At 43.3% G+C, this 16,748-nt stretch overlaps 1 protein-coding gene across 3 annotated transcripts in view; it reads left to right on the top strand.

Annotated features, from left to right (window-relative positions):
* The first annotated feature begins 667 nt into the window (after positions 1–667).
* CTDSPL (CTD small phosphatase like) overlaps positions 668–16,748 on the top strand; it is a 126,042-nt gene continuing 109,961 nt past the window's right edge. The window contains exon 1 of one of the 3 annotated variants that reach the window (XM_088831877.1): positions 668–1,087. In XM_088831877.1, coding sequence (XP_088688003.1) covers positions 1,009–1,087 — 79 coding nt within the window. In that variant the 5' untranslated portion in view covers positions 668–1,008. The remainder of the gene's footprint in view (positions 1,088–16,748) is intronic. The other 2 variants (XM_055414652.2, XM_088831876.1) reach the window with 2 other exon arrangements.

Below are 16,748 nucleotides of genomic sequence, written 5' to 3'. Positions count from 1 at the left end.
CCGGCCCTGTCCGCGGGGCCGCCTCGCCGTAAGGGGCCACTCTTCAGTTCAGTCCTCTGTTCGCGAACCGCTGCCCTCCGCGCCAGGTGTCTGACCCCTCGCTTCCCGTGCCGCGATGCCCGGCACTCAGCACCTCCCCCAAGACACCCTCACGGGACCCTGCTCCCCATCCCCTTCGCATCTACCTCCTATTCTTCCTTCGTCCTCCCGGTGCGCATCCTTCCAAGGGCCCTCCTCACTCTCCCATCCGTGCGATCTCGCCTCGGACCCCGGGGCCCTACCCGCACCCCCGCGGGCCTCTGCCTAGCCTCCGACACCCCTCGGCGCATTCATCTGCCAGACTCCGCACGGCCTTCGCACCCCAGGCCGCTCACCCCACTCATCTTCCCAGGCCTCCTGACACCCCCACACACCTCGGCCCTCACTTCTACCGCCAGGACCCCTCTGGAATCCCCTACACCCCAAGCCCGTCCCTCCCCAGCCCCGTCTGCCCAAGAACCCCTCCCGCCCTGCACCCGCGCTTAGGCCTCACCCCGCACCCCTCTCCCCCCGGGGCTGGCGGGCAGCGCCGGCGGCGGCGGAGGCCGGTCCCCGGGCCGGGACACACCCACCCGCCCGCCCTCCCGCTTTCCCTCGTTCCCTCCCTCGTTCCCTCCCTCTCTCCCGCCCGCGCTCGCTCCTCGCTTGCTCCTTCCCCCTCGCCCGCTCCCGCTTCCCGCGGCGCCCGGCCTCCCGCTCCGCCTCCCCTTGCGCGGCTCTCCCGGGCGCGGCTCCGGGGTTCATGGTGACGAGGCGGCGGCCGCTCCAGCCCAGAGGCGGCGGCGGCGGGAGCGGGGGCGCGAGCCCGGGCCGCCTCGCACAGAGCGCGGGGCCGGGCGGCGGGCGCGCCCAGGCGGCGGCGGCGAGCGCCCCCCCCGGCCCGCGGCCCCGCGCGCCCCCCGCGCCGCGCGCCCGTGCGCCTGGCTGCCGGGGGGCCGGGCCGGCGGGCGGCCGCCGCGCCGCGCACCCATGGACGGCCCGGCCATCATCACCCAGCTGACCAACCCCAAGGAGGACGAGGGCCGGGCCCCGGGCGCCGGCGAGAAAGGTAAGGAGGGGCGCGGGCCGGGGGCGTGAGCACTCCCCGCGCGGCCGGAGTTGGCTGCCGGGCGCGGGCGCGGGCCGGGGGAGGGGCGCGTGGGTGCGGGGTGTGCCGCCGGGAGGCTGGCGGGCGGGAGGGGGCGTGCGCCTCTCCCCGGGTGGCGGCGATGTCGGGGTGACCCTGCGGGCCAGGAGTTTGTGCGTGCACTCACGCCGACGGAGAAGTTGTGAGCCAGCGTGTGTTTCTGGCAGGTTGGAGGTGTGTGTGTCGTGTGTATGCAGTGGGCAGAGGTTGGAAGGCTATGTGTGCACTTAACGGATAGGTTGTGAGTGTATGTGTCTATCAGATTACGTGTGTGTCCACTCGTGTGTGTACACTTGCATGCTGTGGATATGCACAGGCCAACTGAGAGATGGTAAAGGTGTGTGAGCACCGGTTTTCCTGACAGGCTGTGAGTGTGTGTGTGTACATTATGTAGAGGTTTGTGTGTACCTGACTAGGAGGTTGTGGAGTTGTGTGTATGTGCCTGCATGAGCCCGAGCCTGCAGAGTTTGTATGTGTTCATTCCCTTCCCTACAGAGTTTGTGTGTGAAGATGACTGTGTGCTTACAGCACTGAACTGGCAGGTTGAGTATGTTGTGCCTGTGGACTGGCAGGGTGTTGTGTGTGAGTGCAGTTACACCTAGGAAGACTGAGTGTGTGCTGTGCCTGACCATGAGCCTGTGTGTGCCCCCAACAGTGAGGCCATGTGCTTGGTTGTGTTTAGTTGGTTGCATAAGTGGCGTGGGCGGAGCATTGCTGAGCTAGCCCCCTGCTTGACTCTGCTGTCTCAGTGGCACCTGTTGGGTGCATCTACAGGGTTTGGTGTCCCCTTCAGGGCCCAGCTCTAACAGACCCTTGGAGGAGCCCTTGGGTGCCAGGTGTGTCCCTCCCAGGAGAGCTGGCACTGTGCTGAAGCACCTGGCTTGATTCCAGCACATTCTGGCCCCATCGCCCACCCCTCACTGCTCTTTTCCTTTGTGCCCCTGCCCCTCTTGGAGACCTGCTGTCCCCCTCTCTCATGTGCCCTGGTTACTGTCCCTCTAGTAAGCTGGCCTGAGGTTTGGACAGTTTTGAAAGGCCAAGGAATCTGGCTTGTTTTGTTCTGGTGACTAAATCTTCCTGCTGTGCGCCTGGCAAACACCTGCACTGAGGTCAGGAGCAGCCCACTGGGGTGCTCCCCCCTCCCCTCTTCAAGCCTGGCCTTTGACTTGGCAAAGAGTCAGATTTCTTAACATGTGTTACTAACCTTGCTGTGCCAGTTGGGTGAGGTGTGCAGCTCTACTGAGGAGTGGCATGGGGGTGGGGGGAGACACTCCATTACCTCTCCCTGAGCAGGAATCCCCGGGCAAGCCCACCAGGAAAACGCCAGAACCCACCAGAGTCACCCCTCAGATTGGCGATTTGTCAACTCATTTGCACTTTCCATAGACCGTAAACACTGTGTGTCTGCAGATTTGTTTTCTTTTGTGTAAAATTAAAAATCAGACTCCCCCCAGGCATTTTTCTGTGCCTTACAGATGGGCTAAAAAACTGGAGGAGGTTGCTCCAGATGAATTTCCATGTCTCTCTGGGGCCCAAGTGGGCAGTGCCTTGGTTGGTCTGACCTTCCTGCTGCTGGGGCTGTCAGTTCTTGGGGCCCTGGCCTGCTCTCCCTGGGCTGGGCATGTCCCCTCAGGGACAGTTTGGTTGGAGGCATCGAGGAGATTTGATGCCTCTGCTTCTCCTCCAGTCTGGATTGCGTGCTTTGTGTGATGCTGTGCCAGAGAGAGAATCCAGAGCTCTTTGAGGAGAGGTGTGGCAGAAAACAGGAAAATATGTCAGGACTTCAGCCTTCCTACTGCTCCTCACCTGATTTCAGGAGCAGGCGCCTCCCCAACTTTCTCTTTTCCTCTAGCTCCTAAACTTTGAAAAGTGGAGACAGTCATCCAAAATTCAAACCGTGTACAAATGTTCAAGGATGGTGCTTGTTCTACTCAACTTGTTTACATTTCTTTTCATGACAATCTTGTATTATCTTTAACTGCTTATTTTGTTTGTTTTCTAGTGTCAGATTGGTTGGCTGATAACTGATTAGAGGAATTCCTTACCTGCCTCTCTGGGGTGGGGTCGGTGGCTGCTTGTAGTCAGTGCTTCCTGTTGAAGTGTTAAAATACTATTCGATTTAGTTTCTCGCTTTAAAACAGAATAATTTGGGTTAACTATAGTGTGGCAATAAACTGCAGAACCTAGCTTTGGGATACTTTCCTCAGATTCATAAACCACTAAACGTGTTTAGCGATGTTTCTTGCTTAAGCATGTTGATATATTTAGACAGTCACAATGGATTTTGTATCACTCAAGTCTTAGGTGAACTCTTAATCGTTTTGGTTTTCATTATGCCGTCTGAAATGTAAGATTTCGTGATAGGAAAGAAACTCTTTTATTTTTTGTTCTTAAAATAGGATTAATAATGACTGCCTTTTGGGTGTGACTTGGATTACCTGAGATGAAGTGTGTTAAAGACTGCCTGGCTCACCAGTGTGTCACTTTTGCATATGCCTTTCTCTAGGTGTAGGTTTGCAGAGGAAGTAGTAAGCATGGGCTGGGGCCCGGGTTGTTTGCACAAGTTGACTTACTTTTTGACACTTTGCCACGTGGTAGTACACCACTCAGAGATGTGGCCTGTCAGAGGTGTGGCCTGTCACCAAAGATTTATTTTGTAATCATGTTTGACTTGACTGATAATATAAAGATACAGAGGCAGTTTTTGGTGTGAGTTTAGCCCAGGCTGCTTTACTATCTGGAAATTTACAAATCAATAAGAAAAAGTCTAACAATACAGTAGAAAAGCGGTCAAGAGATATGAACAAGAAAAACTGTAGAAGAGGAAATTCAAACGTCCAATAAATGTATGAAATGACGCTTTACTTCCTGTGAAATTTTTCTCCTGTGTCAGCTTGTTTAAACATTTAAATGACTGACAACATTCAAAGTAAACAAAAGTTTTGGGAAAGGAATACTGTTATAAACCTTTGTAAGAGAGTGAAGTGAGACAGACTTTTTAGAGAATATTTGAGTACTTAATCTCTTAGAAACGTATTTGGCTGCAAGTAATAGAAAACCAGACTTACACTGCAGCTTAACCTGACAGAGGTTTATTCTTGTCACATAGCAAGCAGTCTGGAGGTGACTGTCAATAGCTTTAGTTCAGCAGCTCATTAGTATCACAGCTGACGTCACTGTGATTCCCTTAACTTTCCTACATATTGTAATGTGGCTGCCACCCCTCCAAACACCACAGCCACCTTCAGGGAAGGAAGAAGGTCCAGCTATTTGTAGTTGGAAAGCAGAAATACTGCTAGGGACCACCCGGCAAACTTTTGGTGATGTTTAATCGGCCAGACCTGGGTCACACAGTCACTCCAGCCTTTGTTTTGGAAGCAGGAAAGAAGGTGATTGGGAATAGGTGGAAACGGGTGTAGTCTCAGCCAATCAACAGTATTGGTCATACCTGTGTAGCCAGGTCTCCTTCTGGGTTTCTGTCCTGGAGAAACAGCCTTATGTGTGCTCCAGGAAACACACACAAGGATTTTCACCAAGGTCTACATTGCTTGCAGTATAAAAAATTGGAAACATCCTAAGTGCCAAAGGATTAGACTATAGTACGCCAATACCACAAAATACTGTAAGGCACTGAGAAAGAATGAACTAAATCAGAGCTAAGGGCACTAACATGCACATTTCCAAGAGATTTCAAAGCGGGGGGGGGCGGGGGGGAGGGTAAAGTCATTGAATAATATAAACAGTGTGATCCTGTCTGTATTTTTAAAAAAATCAGACACACAGACATAAAACTGTACATATGTCTCAGTTCAGTTCAGTACACAAAAAAGAATCTGAAAAAAAATACTTCAAACAAACAACAGTGATTTTCCCTGGGGAGAAGACTAAGATGGAAAGTGAGGGAACTTTGCCTTTTTGTTTAAATATTAATGAAAATGTCCTTGTGTTTTACAGATGAATTTTTTTTTAACTAAAGAAAAGAAATTTCCCATAGCTGTTTGAAGGAAAATAAGTGATTTAAGGAACTGAATAATAATAAAAGAAAAGCCCCTCAATTAATATGCAACTTTATCAAGCGCATATCAGTTCTTGCTGAACAGTTAATTATTCTGTAAGCTAATACATGTCCCTTGATGAGATTTCGGCAGGCAAGTTTGTTTTGGCAGATTTTTGGCCCAGGATACTAGGTATATTTCCTCCACATGTTTGCGACACTTAAGCTTAACTCAGAAACCTTTAACCTTTGGGCTGCTAACAAAATTGTAGCAAGGAGAAGATTCTTGGAAGCAATAGTTATTTCAGATGCTGGAACAAATTTGAAGTAGACTCAGTTTGATGAACTTTTTAATATTAAACTTTATATTCAGACTCTAAGTTTACATGCAGCTGTAAGCAGTCACACTGACCCCCCCCCACCTAGTCCCCGCTAATGGTAGCATCTTGCCAAACCTTTGTACAAAATCATTAGCAAAGTCAGGACACAGAAAAAGTCCATCACCTCAAAGATCCCTCGTCGTGCTGTTTTATAACGACACCTAGTTCCCTTCCATTCCCACTCCTTCTCAGCCTGTTGGAAACCACTAGTCTGTTCATTTCTGAAATTTTGTCATTTTAGGAATGTGTATATATGGAATCAAACAATATGTGATCTTTTGGAGTTGACTTTTTTCGTTCAGCATAATTCTCTGGATTTTCAACCAGGCCTATCAGTATTTTCTTCTTTTTTATTGCAGAATAGTATTCCATAACATGAATATACCCCAGTTTAACCAGTCACTCTTTGAAGAACATCTTATCATTTCTGGATTTGGGCTATTATACATAAAACCGCTATAAACGTTAGTGGACAGGTTTTTGGGTAAAAAAGAAGTCATCGTTTCTCCAGGAAAAGTACCCAGGCATGCGATTGCTGGATCATATGGTAGTTGCATATTTGCTTTTTAAAGAAACTGCTAAACTGTTTTCCAAATTAAATGTACCAGTTTATAATCTCACCAGAAATTCATGAAAGATCTAATTTCTCCACATCCTCACCAGCATTTAATGTCACTTTTTTGTATTAATCATTCTGATATGTGTGTAGTGGTATCTCATTGTGGTTTTAATTTGGATTTCTCTGATGGCTAATGATGTTGAACTTCTTTCCATGTGCTTTTTCCTTCTGTATATCTTCTTTGATGAGATGTTCCTTCTTGTCTTTTGTTCATGTTCTAATTGGACATTTCTTTCACTGTTGGGTTTTGAGAATTCTTTTCATATTCTTGGTGTTAGTCCTTCATCAGGTATGTGGTTTGCAAATATTTCCTTCTTATCTGTAGCTTGTCTTTTCAACCTCCTTACACAGCCTTTTGCAGAACGAAAGTTTTTAATATATCAATTTTTCCTTCTATTGATTGTGCTTTTGAGGTCAAGTCTAAGAACTCTTTATCTCACATTAGACCTCAAAGTGTTTTATCATATGCTCTTCCCAAAAGTTTTGTAGTTTTATGTTTTACACTTAATACCATTATCTATTGTGACTTAGTTTTTGTAAGGTGAAAGTGAAAGTGTTAGTTGCTCAGTTGTGTGACTCTTTTGACCACTTAGACTGTAGCTTACCAGGCTCCTCTGTTCGTGGAATTCTTCAGGCAGGAATACTGGAGATCCTCCTTCTCCGGGGGATCTTCCTGACCCAGGGATCGAACCTGAGTCTCCTGCATTGCAGGCAGATTCTTTATCATCTGAGCTGTCAGGGAACCACAACTAGGTTAAGTTTTTTTGTCTCTGACTGTCTAATCACTTTAGCCACATTTGTTGAAAAGGTTTTCCTTCCTCTTTTGAGTTTCTTTTGCATTTCAAATCCATGTATCAGTCCAAAACCAGTGCATCATATTTGTGTAGGTCTCTGAGTTTTCTGTTTTATTCCACTGATTTATGTGTCTGTCCCTCTGCCTATACCACTGTCTTGGTTATTATAGCTGTGTATTAAGTCTTGAGATAGAATAGCCTGATTCCTCCAAATTTGGTCTTTTGTTTTAGCAGTTCTAGTTCCTTTGCAGTTCTAGTTCCTTTCTGTATATATTCTATATATACATATATATTACAATAATCTTGTCTATATCTACAAAAAGCTTGCTGAGATTTGATAGGAATCAGATTAAACCTGTGTGTCAGTTTGTTGAGAATTAACATCTTTACTTGGACATGGAACAACAGACTGGTTCCAAATAGGAAAAGGAGTATGTCAAGGTTGTATATTGTTACCCTGCTTATTTAACTTATATGCAGAGTACATCATGAGGAACGCTGGGCTGGAAGAAGCACAAGCTGGAATCAAGATTCCTGGGAGAAATACCATTAACCTCAGATGTGCATATGACACCACCCTTATGGCAGAAAGTGAAGAGGAACTCAAAAGCCTCATGATGAAAGTGAAAGAGGAGAGTGAAAAGGTTGGCTTGAAGCTCAACATTCAGAAAACAAAGATCATGGCATCCGGTCCCATCACTTCATGGGAAATAGATGGGGAAACAGTGGAAACAGTGTCAGACTTTATTTTTTGGGGCTCCAAAATCACTGCGGATGCTGATTGCAGCCAGGAAATTAAAAGACGCTTGCTCCTTGGAAGGAAAGTCATGACCAACCTAGATAGTATATTAAAAAGCAGAGACATTACTTTGCCAACCAAGGTCCGTCTAGTCAAGGCTATGGTTTTTCCCGTGGTCGTGTATGGATGTGAGAGTTGGACTGTGAAGAAAGCTGAGCGCCGAAGAATTGATGCTTTTGAACTGTGGTGCTGGAGAAGACTCTTGAGAGTCCCTTGGACTGCAAGGAGATCCAGCCAGTCCATTCTAAAGGAGATCAATCCTGGGTGTTCATTGGAAGGACTGATGCTGAAGCTGAAACTCCAATACTTTGGCCCCCTCATGCGATGAGTTGACTCACTGGAAAAGACTCTGATGCTGGGAGAGATTGGGGGCGGGAGGAAACGGGGACGACAGAGAATGAGATGGCTGGATGGCATCACCGACTCGATGGACATGAGTTTGAGTGAACTCCGGGAGTTGGTGATGGACAGGGAGGCCTGGCGTGCTGTGATTCATGGGGTCGCAAAGAGTCGGACACGACTGAGCGACTGAACTGAACTGAACATCTTTACTATATTGAATCTTCCAGTTCATGACCACGGTCTTTCCATTTATTGAGATATGGTATTCTTTGATTCTTTCATCAGGGTTGTATAAGTAAGTTTTCAGCATAAAAGTCCTATTAATGTTTTTATTAGATACGTATCTAAGTGGTTACGTGTTTCTTTTTTTTTTTTGAGTGATTTTAGTTGTTTTTAATTTTGGTATTCACATGTTCGGTACTAGTATATAGGAATGCAGTTGATTTTTGTATGTCTTTCTTATGTCCTCTAACTATACTGAACTCACTTATTAGTTATAGGAGACTGTATATTTCTTGAAGCTTTTAACATAGACAAACATATCATCACATAAGAACATTTCTATTTCTTCCTTTCTGATTTGTATGCCTTTTATTTCTTTTTCTTTACTGTGTCGATGGAAACTTAGAGAAGTGTGTTGAATAAGAGTTGTGAGGATGGACATCCTTACCTTGTTCCCATTTCAGTCTTTTACTGTTCAGTATATTGTTGGCTGTCTTGTGTGTGTGTGTGTGTGTGTGTGTGTGTCTTTATTAAAAGGCTGAGGAAGTTCTCCTGTATTCCAGTTTTTCTGAGAGTTTTTATCAGAGGTGGATGTTGAATTTTGTCATACGTTTTTCCTGTATCAATTGATATGATCATGTGAGTTTTCATCTTTGGTCTATTAACATGGTAGATTACACTGATGGATTTTAAAGTATTGAACCATCCTGTATGCCTAGAATAAGCCTCATGATTTTGCTTTTAATTCTTTTTATGTATTAATGAATTCTCATTGCCACCATTTTGTTAAGGATTTTTGCATCTGTATTCATGAGTGATGTTGGTCTATGCTTTTCATTTTGGGTATGGTCTTTATCTAATTTGGTGCCAACTTTGTATAGTAAATTGGAAAGTATTCTTGTCTCTTTTCTGGAAAAGATTGTGTAACACTGGTATTCATTCCCAGTGAAATCGTCTGAACCTGGAGATTTCTTTGGGGGGAATTTTTAAATGACAAATTCAGTTTCTCTAATAGTTATAGAGCTGTTCAGATCATCTCTTTCATATGGGGTAAGTTGTGTCATTTTTGTTTTTTGAGATTTGATCCATTTCATCAAAGTTGTCATATTTGTGTGTAGAGTTGTTCATAGTATCATTCCCTCATTATCTATTCGATGCTTGCAGGGTCTGAAGAGACAGCCCCTGTTTCTAACATCCCCACTTTCATTTGTAATATTGGTAACTTGTGTCTTCCATGTTATTTTTTTGTGAAACTTGATAGAGGTTTCTCAATTTTCTTGATCTTTAAAAAAAAAAGAGACCCATTTTGTATTTCACTGATTTTTCTCTACCACTTTTAATGTTTTCAACTCAACTGATATCTGTTTGGTTCTTTATTATTTTCCTTCCTTATGCTTGATTTGGGTTTATTTTGCTCTTTTTCTAGGTTCTTGGAAGTGAACTTAGATTATTGATTTGAGCCGTTTCCTTTTCCTAACATATGCATATTGTGCCACACATTTTTTTCTTAGTATTATTTTTGCAGTATCTCGCAAATTCTGATGTTACATGTTCATCTTCATTCATTCCAATGTATTATTTTAGAGAAAACTTCTTTTTTGATTTATTTATCTTATTTAGTTTTGTCTGTGCCAGGTCTTCGTTTCTGTGGGTGGGGGCCACTCTCTAGGTGCGGGGCGCAGGCTTCCCTTTGGGGCGTGCAGGCTGCAGTAGCTGCGGCTCCCAGCTCTAGAGTACAGGCTCACCACTTGTGATGCACAGGCTTGGTTGCCCCACAGCATGTGGAGTCTTCCTGGACCAGGGATTGAACTCATGTCCTCCACACTAGCAGGCTGATTCTTAACCACTCGACCACCAGGGAAGTCCTCAATGTTTTCTGTTTTTTTTTGTTTTTTTTTTTAGTATAGACTTTATATTTTAGGATAGTTTTAGATTCACAGCAAAACTGAGCAGAGAGTGTTCCCATATAACACTGACCCCACACGGTTTCAGCTCATTTGGGTAAATACTGAGGAGCACTGCTGCGGTACTATATGGTGAGAACGCTTTTTGTTTCGTAAGAAACTGTCAAACTGTCTTCCAGAGTATCTATATCATCTTTGGTTTTCAGAAGTTTAGTTACGATATGTCTCAGCATTGATTTCTTCAGGTTTATCCTGTTGGGGATTCACTTAGCTTCTTGAATTTGTAAGGCTGTCTCTTACAAAATTTGGAAAGTTTTCAGCCTTTATTTTCTGAAACACTTTTTTAGCCCTGCTCTTTTCTCTTCTTCTCCTGGGACTCTGATGACACAAATACGAGGTCCTTTGTTATAGTCCCACAGGCTTATCAATATCACTTACTCTTTAAAAAAAACAAAAACTTGTTGATTCAGATTGGGTAATTTCTTTTGTTCTATCTCCAAGTTCATTGATTTGCTCCTAGTCCCCTCCATTCTTCTATTGAGCCTGTCCACAAGTTTTTTATTTCAACTTTTGTTTCATTTAAAATTTGCCATTTGGTTTTTTCTTTCTGTCTTGATTTTCTTTGCGGAGACTTGCTGTGTCTTTGCTGAGGCTTTCTGTTTCCATTTGCTTTCAGTATCTTCCTGATTGCTTTCATCGTAGCTGCTTGACAAGTTTTGTCAGGTAATTGTAATAGTTTTCTTGGTGTTGGCCTCAATTGTCTTTTTTTCGTTCAGTTTGAGATCTTCTGGCTCTTGGTGTAACAAGCGAATTGCAGTTGAAATCTGGACTTTTTCTTATCATGTTATGAGAGTCTGGGTCTTGTTTCAAGCTTCAGTTTTAGTTGGTTTTCTCTGACACTGCTCCAGCAGAGAAGGGGAAGCACTGCCCCGTTATTGCCAGGGAGAGGGAGAAGTCCAGGATCTCCACGTGACCTCTCCAGACAAACTGATGGGCAGGGAAGGGAGTTTCAGCTCCCACATGGTCTCTGCAGTGAGAGTGGGTGAGGGTGGAAACCCTGAATCTTCCTGTGCCTCCTCTGACACCTGGGTAGGAATGGAAGTCCAGGCTAGCCACATGGTCTTCACTGGCACCACTGGGAGAGGGAGGGACCCATTACCAGCAGTTAGGAATGAACGTCTCTTCTCCCCACATGGCTTTCTCAGCCACTGCCCCAGCAGGGCGGTGGGGTGCCTCCTTGCACCCTGGTGGGGGTGGAAATCTACATACACTTTGGATTTTGCTGACCTCGGTGGGGTTGGGGCCACAGTGTGTGCGTGTGCAGTGTTCTCTGCAGTAGAGCAGTTTTTATTATCTGAAAGTTTCCTGTCTTGCTAGACTGTCCCTTTTCTTCTGGTCCTTTGGTTACAAAGAATAGGCTTCTGAAAGGACATTTTTTTTTTTTTTTTTTGGTCAGCAGCTGTTGATTTTTGCCCATATCCAGCTCCTTCGGCTCTGAGTTTGGATGATATGAGGCAAAAGAAAACCCAGGGGTCACCAGGTTTAAGTTCTTAGCGCCCTCACTGCTCTGCCTTCTTCCCTCCACCTTTCAGTCATCTTGTATTTGCTCTATAAACTGGGCTTTTAATTGTACTTAATGGAAAGACTAGGAAGAATTATGTTTACCCCATCTTCTTGGAAGTAGAAGTCCCCTGATTAATTTTTGAAAGTGAAAAAAGTGAAGTCGCTCAGTTGTGTCCAACTCTTTGCGATCCCATGACTATGGGATTCTCCAGGCAAGAATACTGGAGTGGTTTGCCATTTCCTTCTCCAGAGGATCTTCTGGACACAGGGATCGAACCCAGGTCTCCCTCACTACAGGCAGACTCTACTGTCTGAGCCACCGGGAGATCCATTAATTAATTTTTAGACCTTTCCAAATTAAGCGTTTTAAGGAAAACTGGAATTGCAGAGTTGTCTCTTTAAAGGTTTATTTCAGCAAAGCACTAGTGACTGATGTAAAAGTCAAATTGAGTTAGTGCTTTGAGAATCTTGATTGTCCCTGAAAAAGATAAATGATAATGAATTCAGTGTGAAATCAAGTCTAGATCAGTGGGGCTTCAGTGACAACTGTTGTTGCGCCAGCCTTCAAAGGATGCATTCTTAAGCTTTCGTCTTAACATCAGAATTTAAATCAGCATTCTCAAGTATCCTGAGTTAGATGTATTTTTGATCTAATATTCTGTTTGATTGGCAAGCACTTTTAAACCCGTATCTTATCTTTTATTTTGTTTCTCAATTGAGAAAGCATCCATTTAAGTAGATAGAAGTGTCTTCCTGGGGTAAACACAAAGGAGCTTATGTCTGGTTTTAGCTGCTGGTGACTACTAGGCAGAGCTCTCTGGCCAGTGACTGGAAAACTCTTCTTCCATCTTTGCTGCCCTGGAGGTAGGTTTGGGGGCTTCCAAAATTAGGCTCAGGCTGCGCTTGACTGGAGTGGCCCATGTCATAGGGGAAGTCCATATGCAAGCGTAGGACTGGATTTTCAGGAGGAACTACACAGCTTCAAGTTTAACTCTGAAGTATTTGTTTATTTTCCGTCCAGTTTTATTGAGATACAGTTGACATGTGACACTATTGAAGTTTAAGGTATACAGCGTAATGACTTTACATACATACATATACATATATTATAGTGAAATGATTACGGCAGGAAGTTTGAACATCCATGACCTCAGAGTTACCAGTTTTTTTTCTTATGATTATAATTTTTAGGATTCACTTTCTTAGAGACTTATGAATATACCACCCAGCATTGTGAACTCTAGTGATCATGTTGCTCATTACATGCCTGTTGCTTGTTATCTTATAATTGGAGCTTTGTACCTTATGACCACCTTCACCCAATTCCTTTGCCCCTCACCCTCTGCCAACCACAAATCTGATCTCTTTTTCTGTGACTTTGGTTTTGTTTCAGAATCCACGTGAAAATGAGATCATAAAGTTTTTGTCTGTCCCTGGCTTATTTACCGTACTTGCCCCCAGGGTCCATCCATGTTGTTACAACTTTTTATGATAGAATAATATTCCTTTATATAATATATATGTGAATATATATGTGTGTGTGTGTATATATATAGAGAGAGTCTTCTTTATCCATTCATCTGACAGTGGACACTTAGGTTGTTTCCATGTCTTGACTGTTATAAATAATGTTGTAATGAATGTGGGATAGTGATTTTGCTTTCTTTGGACGTATACCCAGAAGTGAAGCCAGTGGCTTTTTCTCTTTTGTCAGTGGGAGAAGGGGAATACATGACGGGGCCAATGGGTTCATTGAGTCCTTTCAGCCAGGAATCGGCAGAGGTCAAGTAACACTCTGGCCACAAACAGTTCTAGATTTACATATACGTATATAATATGTTTTTCACTTGCTTTGGCAGTAATATACGATGCTAAGTTCACCAGTGTATAACTACTAGAAAAGGGAAATGTCAGGATTCTCTTGGGAAATGTTGAGGTATAATATTTACCTTGGAACTTATTTTCCAGATTTTAAATCATGATTTATCAGACATTTGAAGTTCAGTATTTTTAATGACCCAGATTTCTTTTTAAAAATCTACTTTCATTAAATAGCGGCTTTTCCTTTACTCTTTTAACGTTTATTTTACTATTTTTACAATGAGAATGTATAGTCAGTGCTTTATTTAAAATTAAATTAAGCAAATATTTGCATTTATGACTTTGAAATAACACAGAATGGAGCAAAGGCTTAGGAACTGCTTGCAGCACTGGGTAAGGATGTGGACATTTTTGTATTTGGGATCAGCACAGAAACACTGGTGGCACAGTTCTCTGAAACCAGGGCCTAATAAACAGTGGTCTTTATGGAGGCTAAGGATTATGTAATCACCTAAGTAATCACTCATTTTGATTCTGAGTTAAAAACTGCTTCAAGTTAAAAACTGAAAGATTTCTTTGTAATTATAACTTGTATTAAGGCTACTTGCCAAAAATGTTTTAAAATCCTGGTACTCAAAGCGCTTTAAAAAGTGAAGAGAAGTGGCTTAGTATGTGATGGCTGATACTTTTCTTACCTTTCATAATTAGTGTTTAACCTAAGGTTTCAGTGTTTCAGGGTATCTGGAAGAACAAACCACACTCCTTTGTCAACACAGCTTGAATAAATGTAGCCTTTCAGTGTCAGAGTGAAGTCAGTGTTCAGTAAACATGCATCCTGTAGTCAGCATTATGTATGATGTCTCCCTCTGCGTCCTGTCCAGGAGCCAGCTTCCGTCCTCAGCATACCATAAATCTGTTCTGAGTATTTGACTCAGTCATGTCCGGATCAGAAACCAATGACTTTAATTCCATAGACCTCCATCAGAGCCATATTTTCTTACCCTTTTTTTGAGGAAACAGTTCAGTGGATTTAATTTTTGCTTTGGTTAGAACAAACACATTTCATGTTAGTCATCCAGCAGGCATATACAGTTGGAGGAGCTGTTAACTCTGTCAAGTGTGTGAGGACTTCCTGGTGAGCATGAATCTTTCTATCCCACAGGATACTCTGTTTCACCGCACAGGCTTGACTTCTTGAAAGTTTTTTAAGTTTTTTAATAATTTTTGTAATAAGGCAAACTTACGTATAATAAAAATCATTCTTTATGATGTAACCCAAAGGTAGAAAGCTTCCTAGGTGGCTCAGTGATAAAGAATCCACCGTCAATGCCGGAGATGCAGGTTCAATCCTTGGGTCAGGAAGATCCCCTGGAGAAGGGAATGGCTACCCACTCCAGTATTCTTACATGGGAAGTCGCATGGAGAGAGGAGCCTGGTGGGCTTACAGTCCATGAGGTTGCAAAAGAGCTTGACTCGAAGAGCGACTTAGCAATAACGACAAAGGTTAGAAAGTTCTGTGAGCTTTGACAAACTCATACAGCTATGTAACCACCTCCGTAATCAAGATAGAGAACATTTCCATGATTCACAAAGTAATCCCTGTGCCCGTTAGCCATTACCTGCCTTCCACACTCAGCCCAGAACAGCTGCGCTCTTCTCTCCTCTTTCTTCCATTTTCTGAAACTTCATCTAAACAGAGTCATGCAGTGTGGAGCCTTTGGCGTTTGGTTTCTTTCACTTAGCAAAATGCTTTGGAAGTTCCTCCAGGTGATTTCCTATATCAGTTGTTTGTTGGTATTTATTGCTGAATAGTGTTTGATTGTATGCATGCACCAGTTTGAAAGCAGATGTTTAACTTTCAGTTCAGTTCAGTAGCTCAGTCGTGTCTGACTCTTTGCGACCCCATGAATCACAGCACGCCAGGGCTCCCTGTCCATCACCAACTCCCGGAGTTCACTCAAACTCATGTCCATCGAGTCGGTGATGCCATCCAGCCATCTCATTCTCTGTTTAACTTTATTTTTTAAAAAACTACCAAATAGTTCTCCAGAGAAGCGATCCTATTTTGCATTTCCACCAGTCATGTATGACTCTTCTAGTGGCTCTGTATCCTTTTCAGCACTTACTTAGCATTGTCAATTTTTAAATTTTAGCCATTCTGACAGACAACTAGTGGTATCTTGTTGTGGTTTTAATTTCTATTCCCTTAACAACTGATAATGCTGATATTCTTTTTATGTGCCATTCACCTTTTGGCAAGGTGTCTGTTCCCATTGTTGCCAACTTAAAAAAAAATAGTAGATTATTTGATTTCTTATTATTGAGTTTGAAAGGTTTTTTTAAATATATTCTAGATACAAGTACTTCATTGAATATGTGTTTTGCAAATATCTTATCCTAGTCTGTGACATGTCTTTTCATCCTCTAAGCAATGTCTTTGACTTCCCAATTTTTTAGTGGTTAAACACACTTTACATTAAATTTACTGTCTTACAAGTTACTTACTAATTGTATATTCTAAAGCATATACAATTCAGTGATAGTCACTACATTCATGTTGTTGTGAGTGTATTACCAGCATCCATCTCCAGAACTCTTTCACCTCGAAACTCTGAAGCCCTGTGCCTGTTAAAGAACAACTCCCCATTGCTCCTTCCCCAGCCACTGGCAGCCGTCTCTCTGCTTTCTGTCTCTTATTTTGACTACCCTACTCATGTAAGTGGAATCATACAGTATTTGTCTTTACATGACTGACTTATTTCACTTAGTATAAAGTTCTCAAGGTGGATCCGTTTGTAGCATGCCAGAATCCATTTGTAGCATTCCTTTTTCAGGTTATATTGAGAGAGAGAGAGGGAGAGAAAAATACATATGTATTAGACATCTTTTTATAGATGTGGTATGTAAAAGATACCACATTTTGTGTATTTATTCATATGTCAAGGAACACTTGGATTGCGTCCATGGAGTTGCCATTGTGAATACTGCTGCTGTGGGCATGGATATGCAATCACTTGCAGGAGTGGAATTGTGGCATCACATGGTAATTGTATATTTAAATTTTTTTATTTTTGAGGAACCACCATACCTGCTGTCCCACAACAGCTGTACCATTTTGTATTCAAGCCCAGTATAACAAGGATGC

Source organism: Moschus berezovskii, chromosome 24, assembly GCF_049115385.1.
Source record: "Moschus berezovskii isolate FMDL1 chromosome 24, NW_MosBer_1.0, whole genome shotgun sequence".
Classification (NCBI taxonomy): Eukaryota; Metazoa; Chordata; class Mammalia; order Artiodactyla; family Moschidae; genus Moschus; species Moschus berezovskii.
Note: the sequence above shows the minus strand (reverse complement) of the source record. Positions and strands in the feature narration are given on the sequence as shown.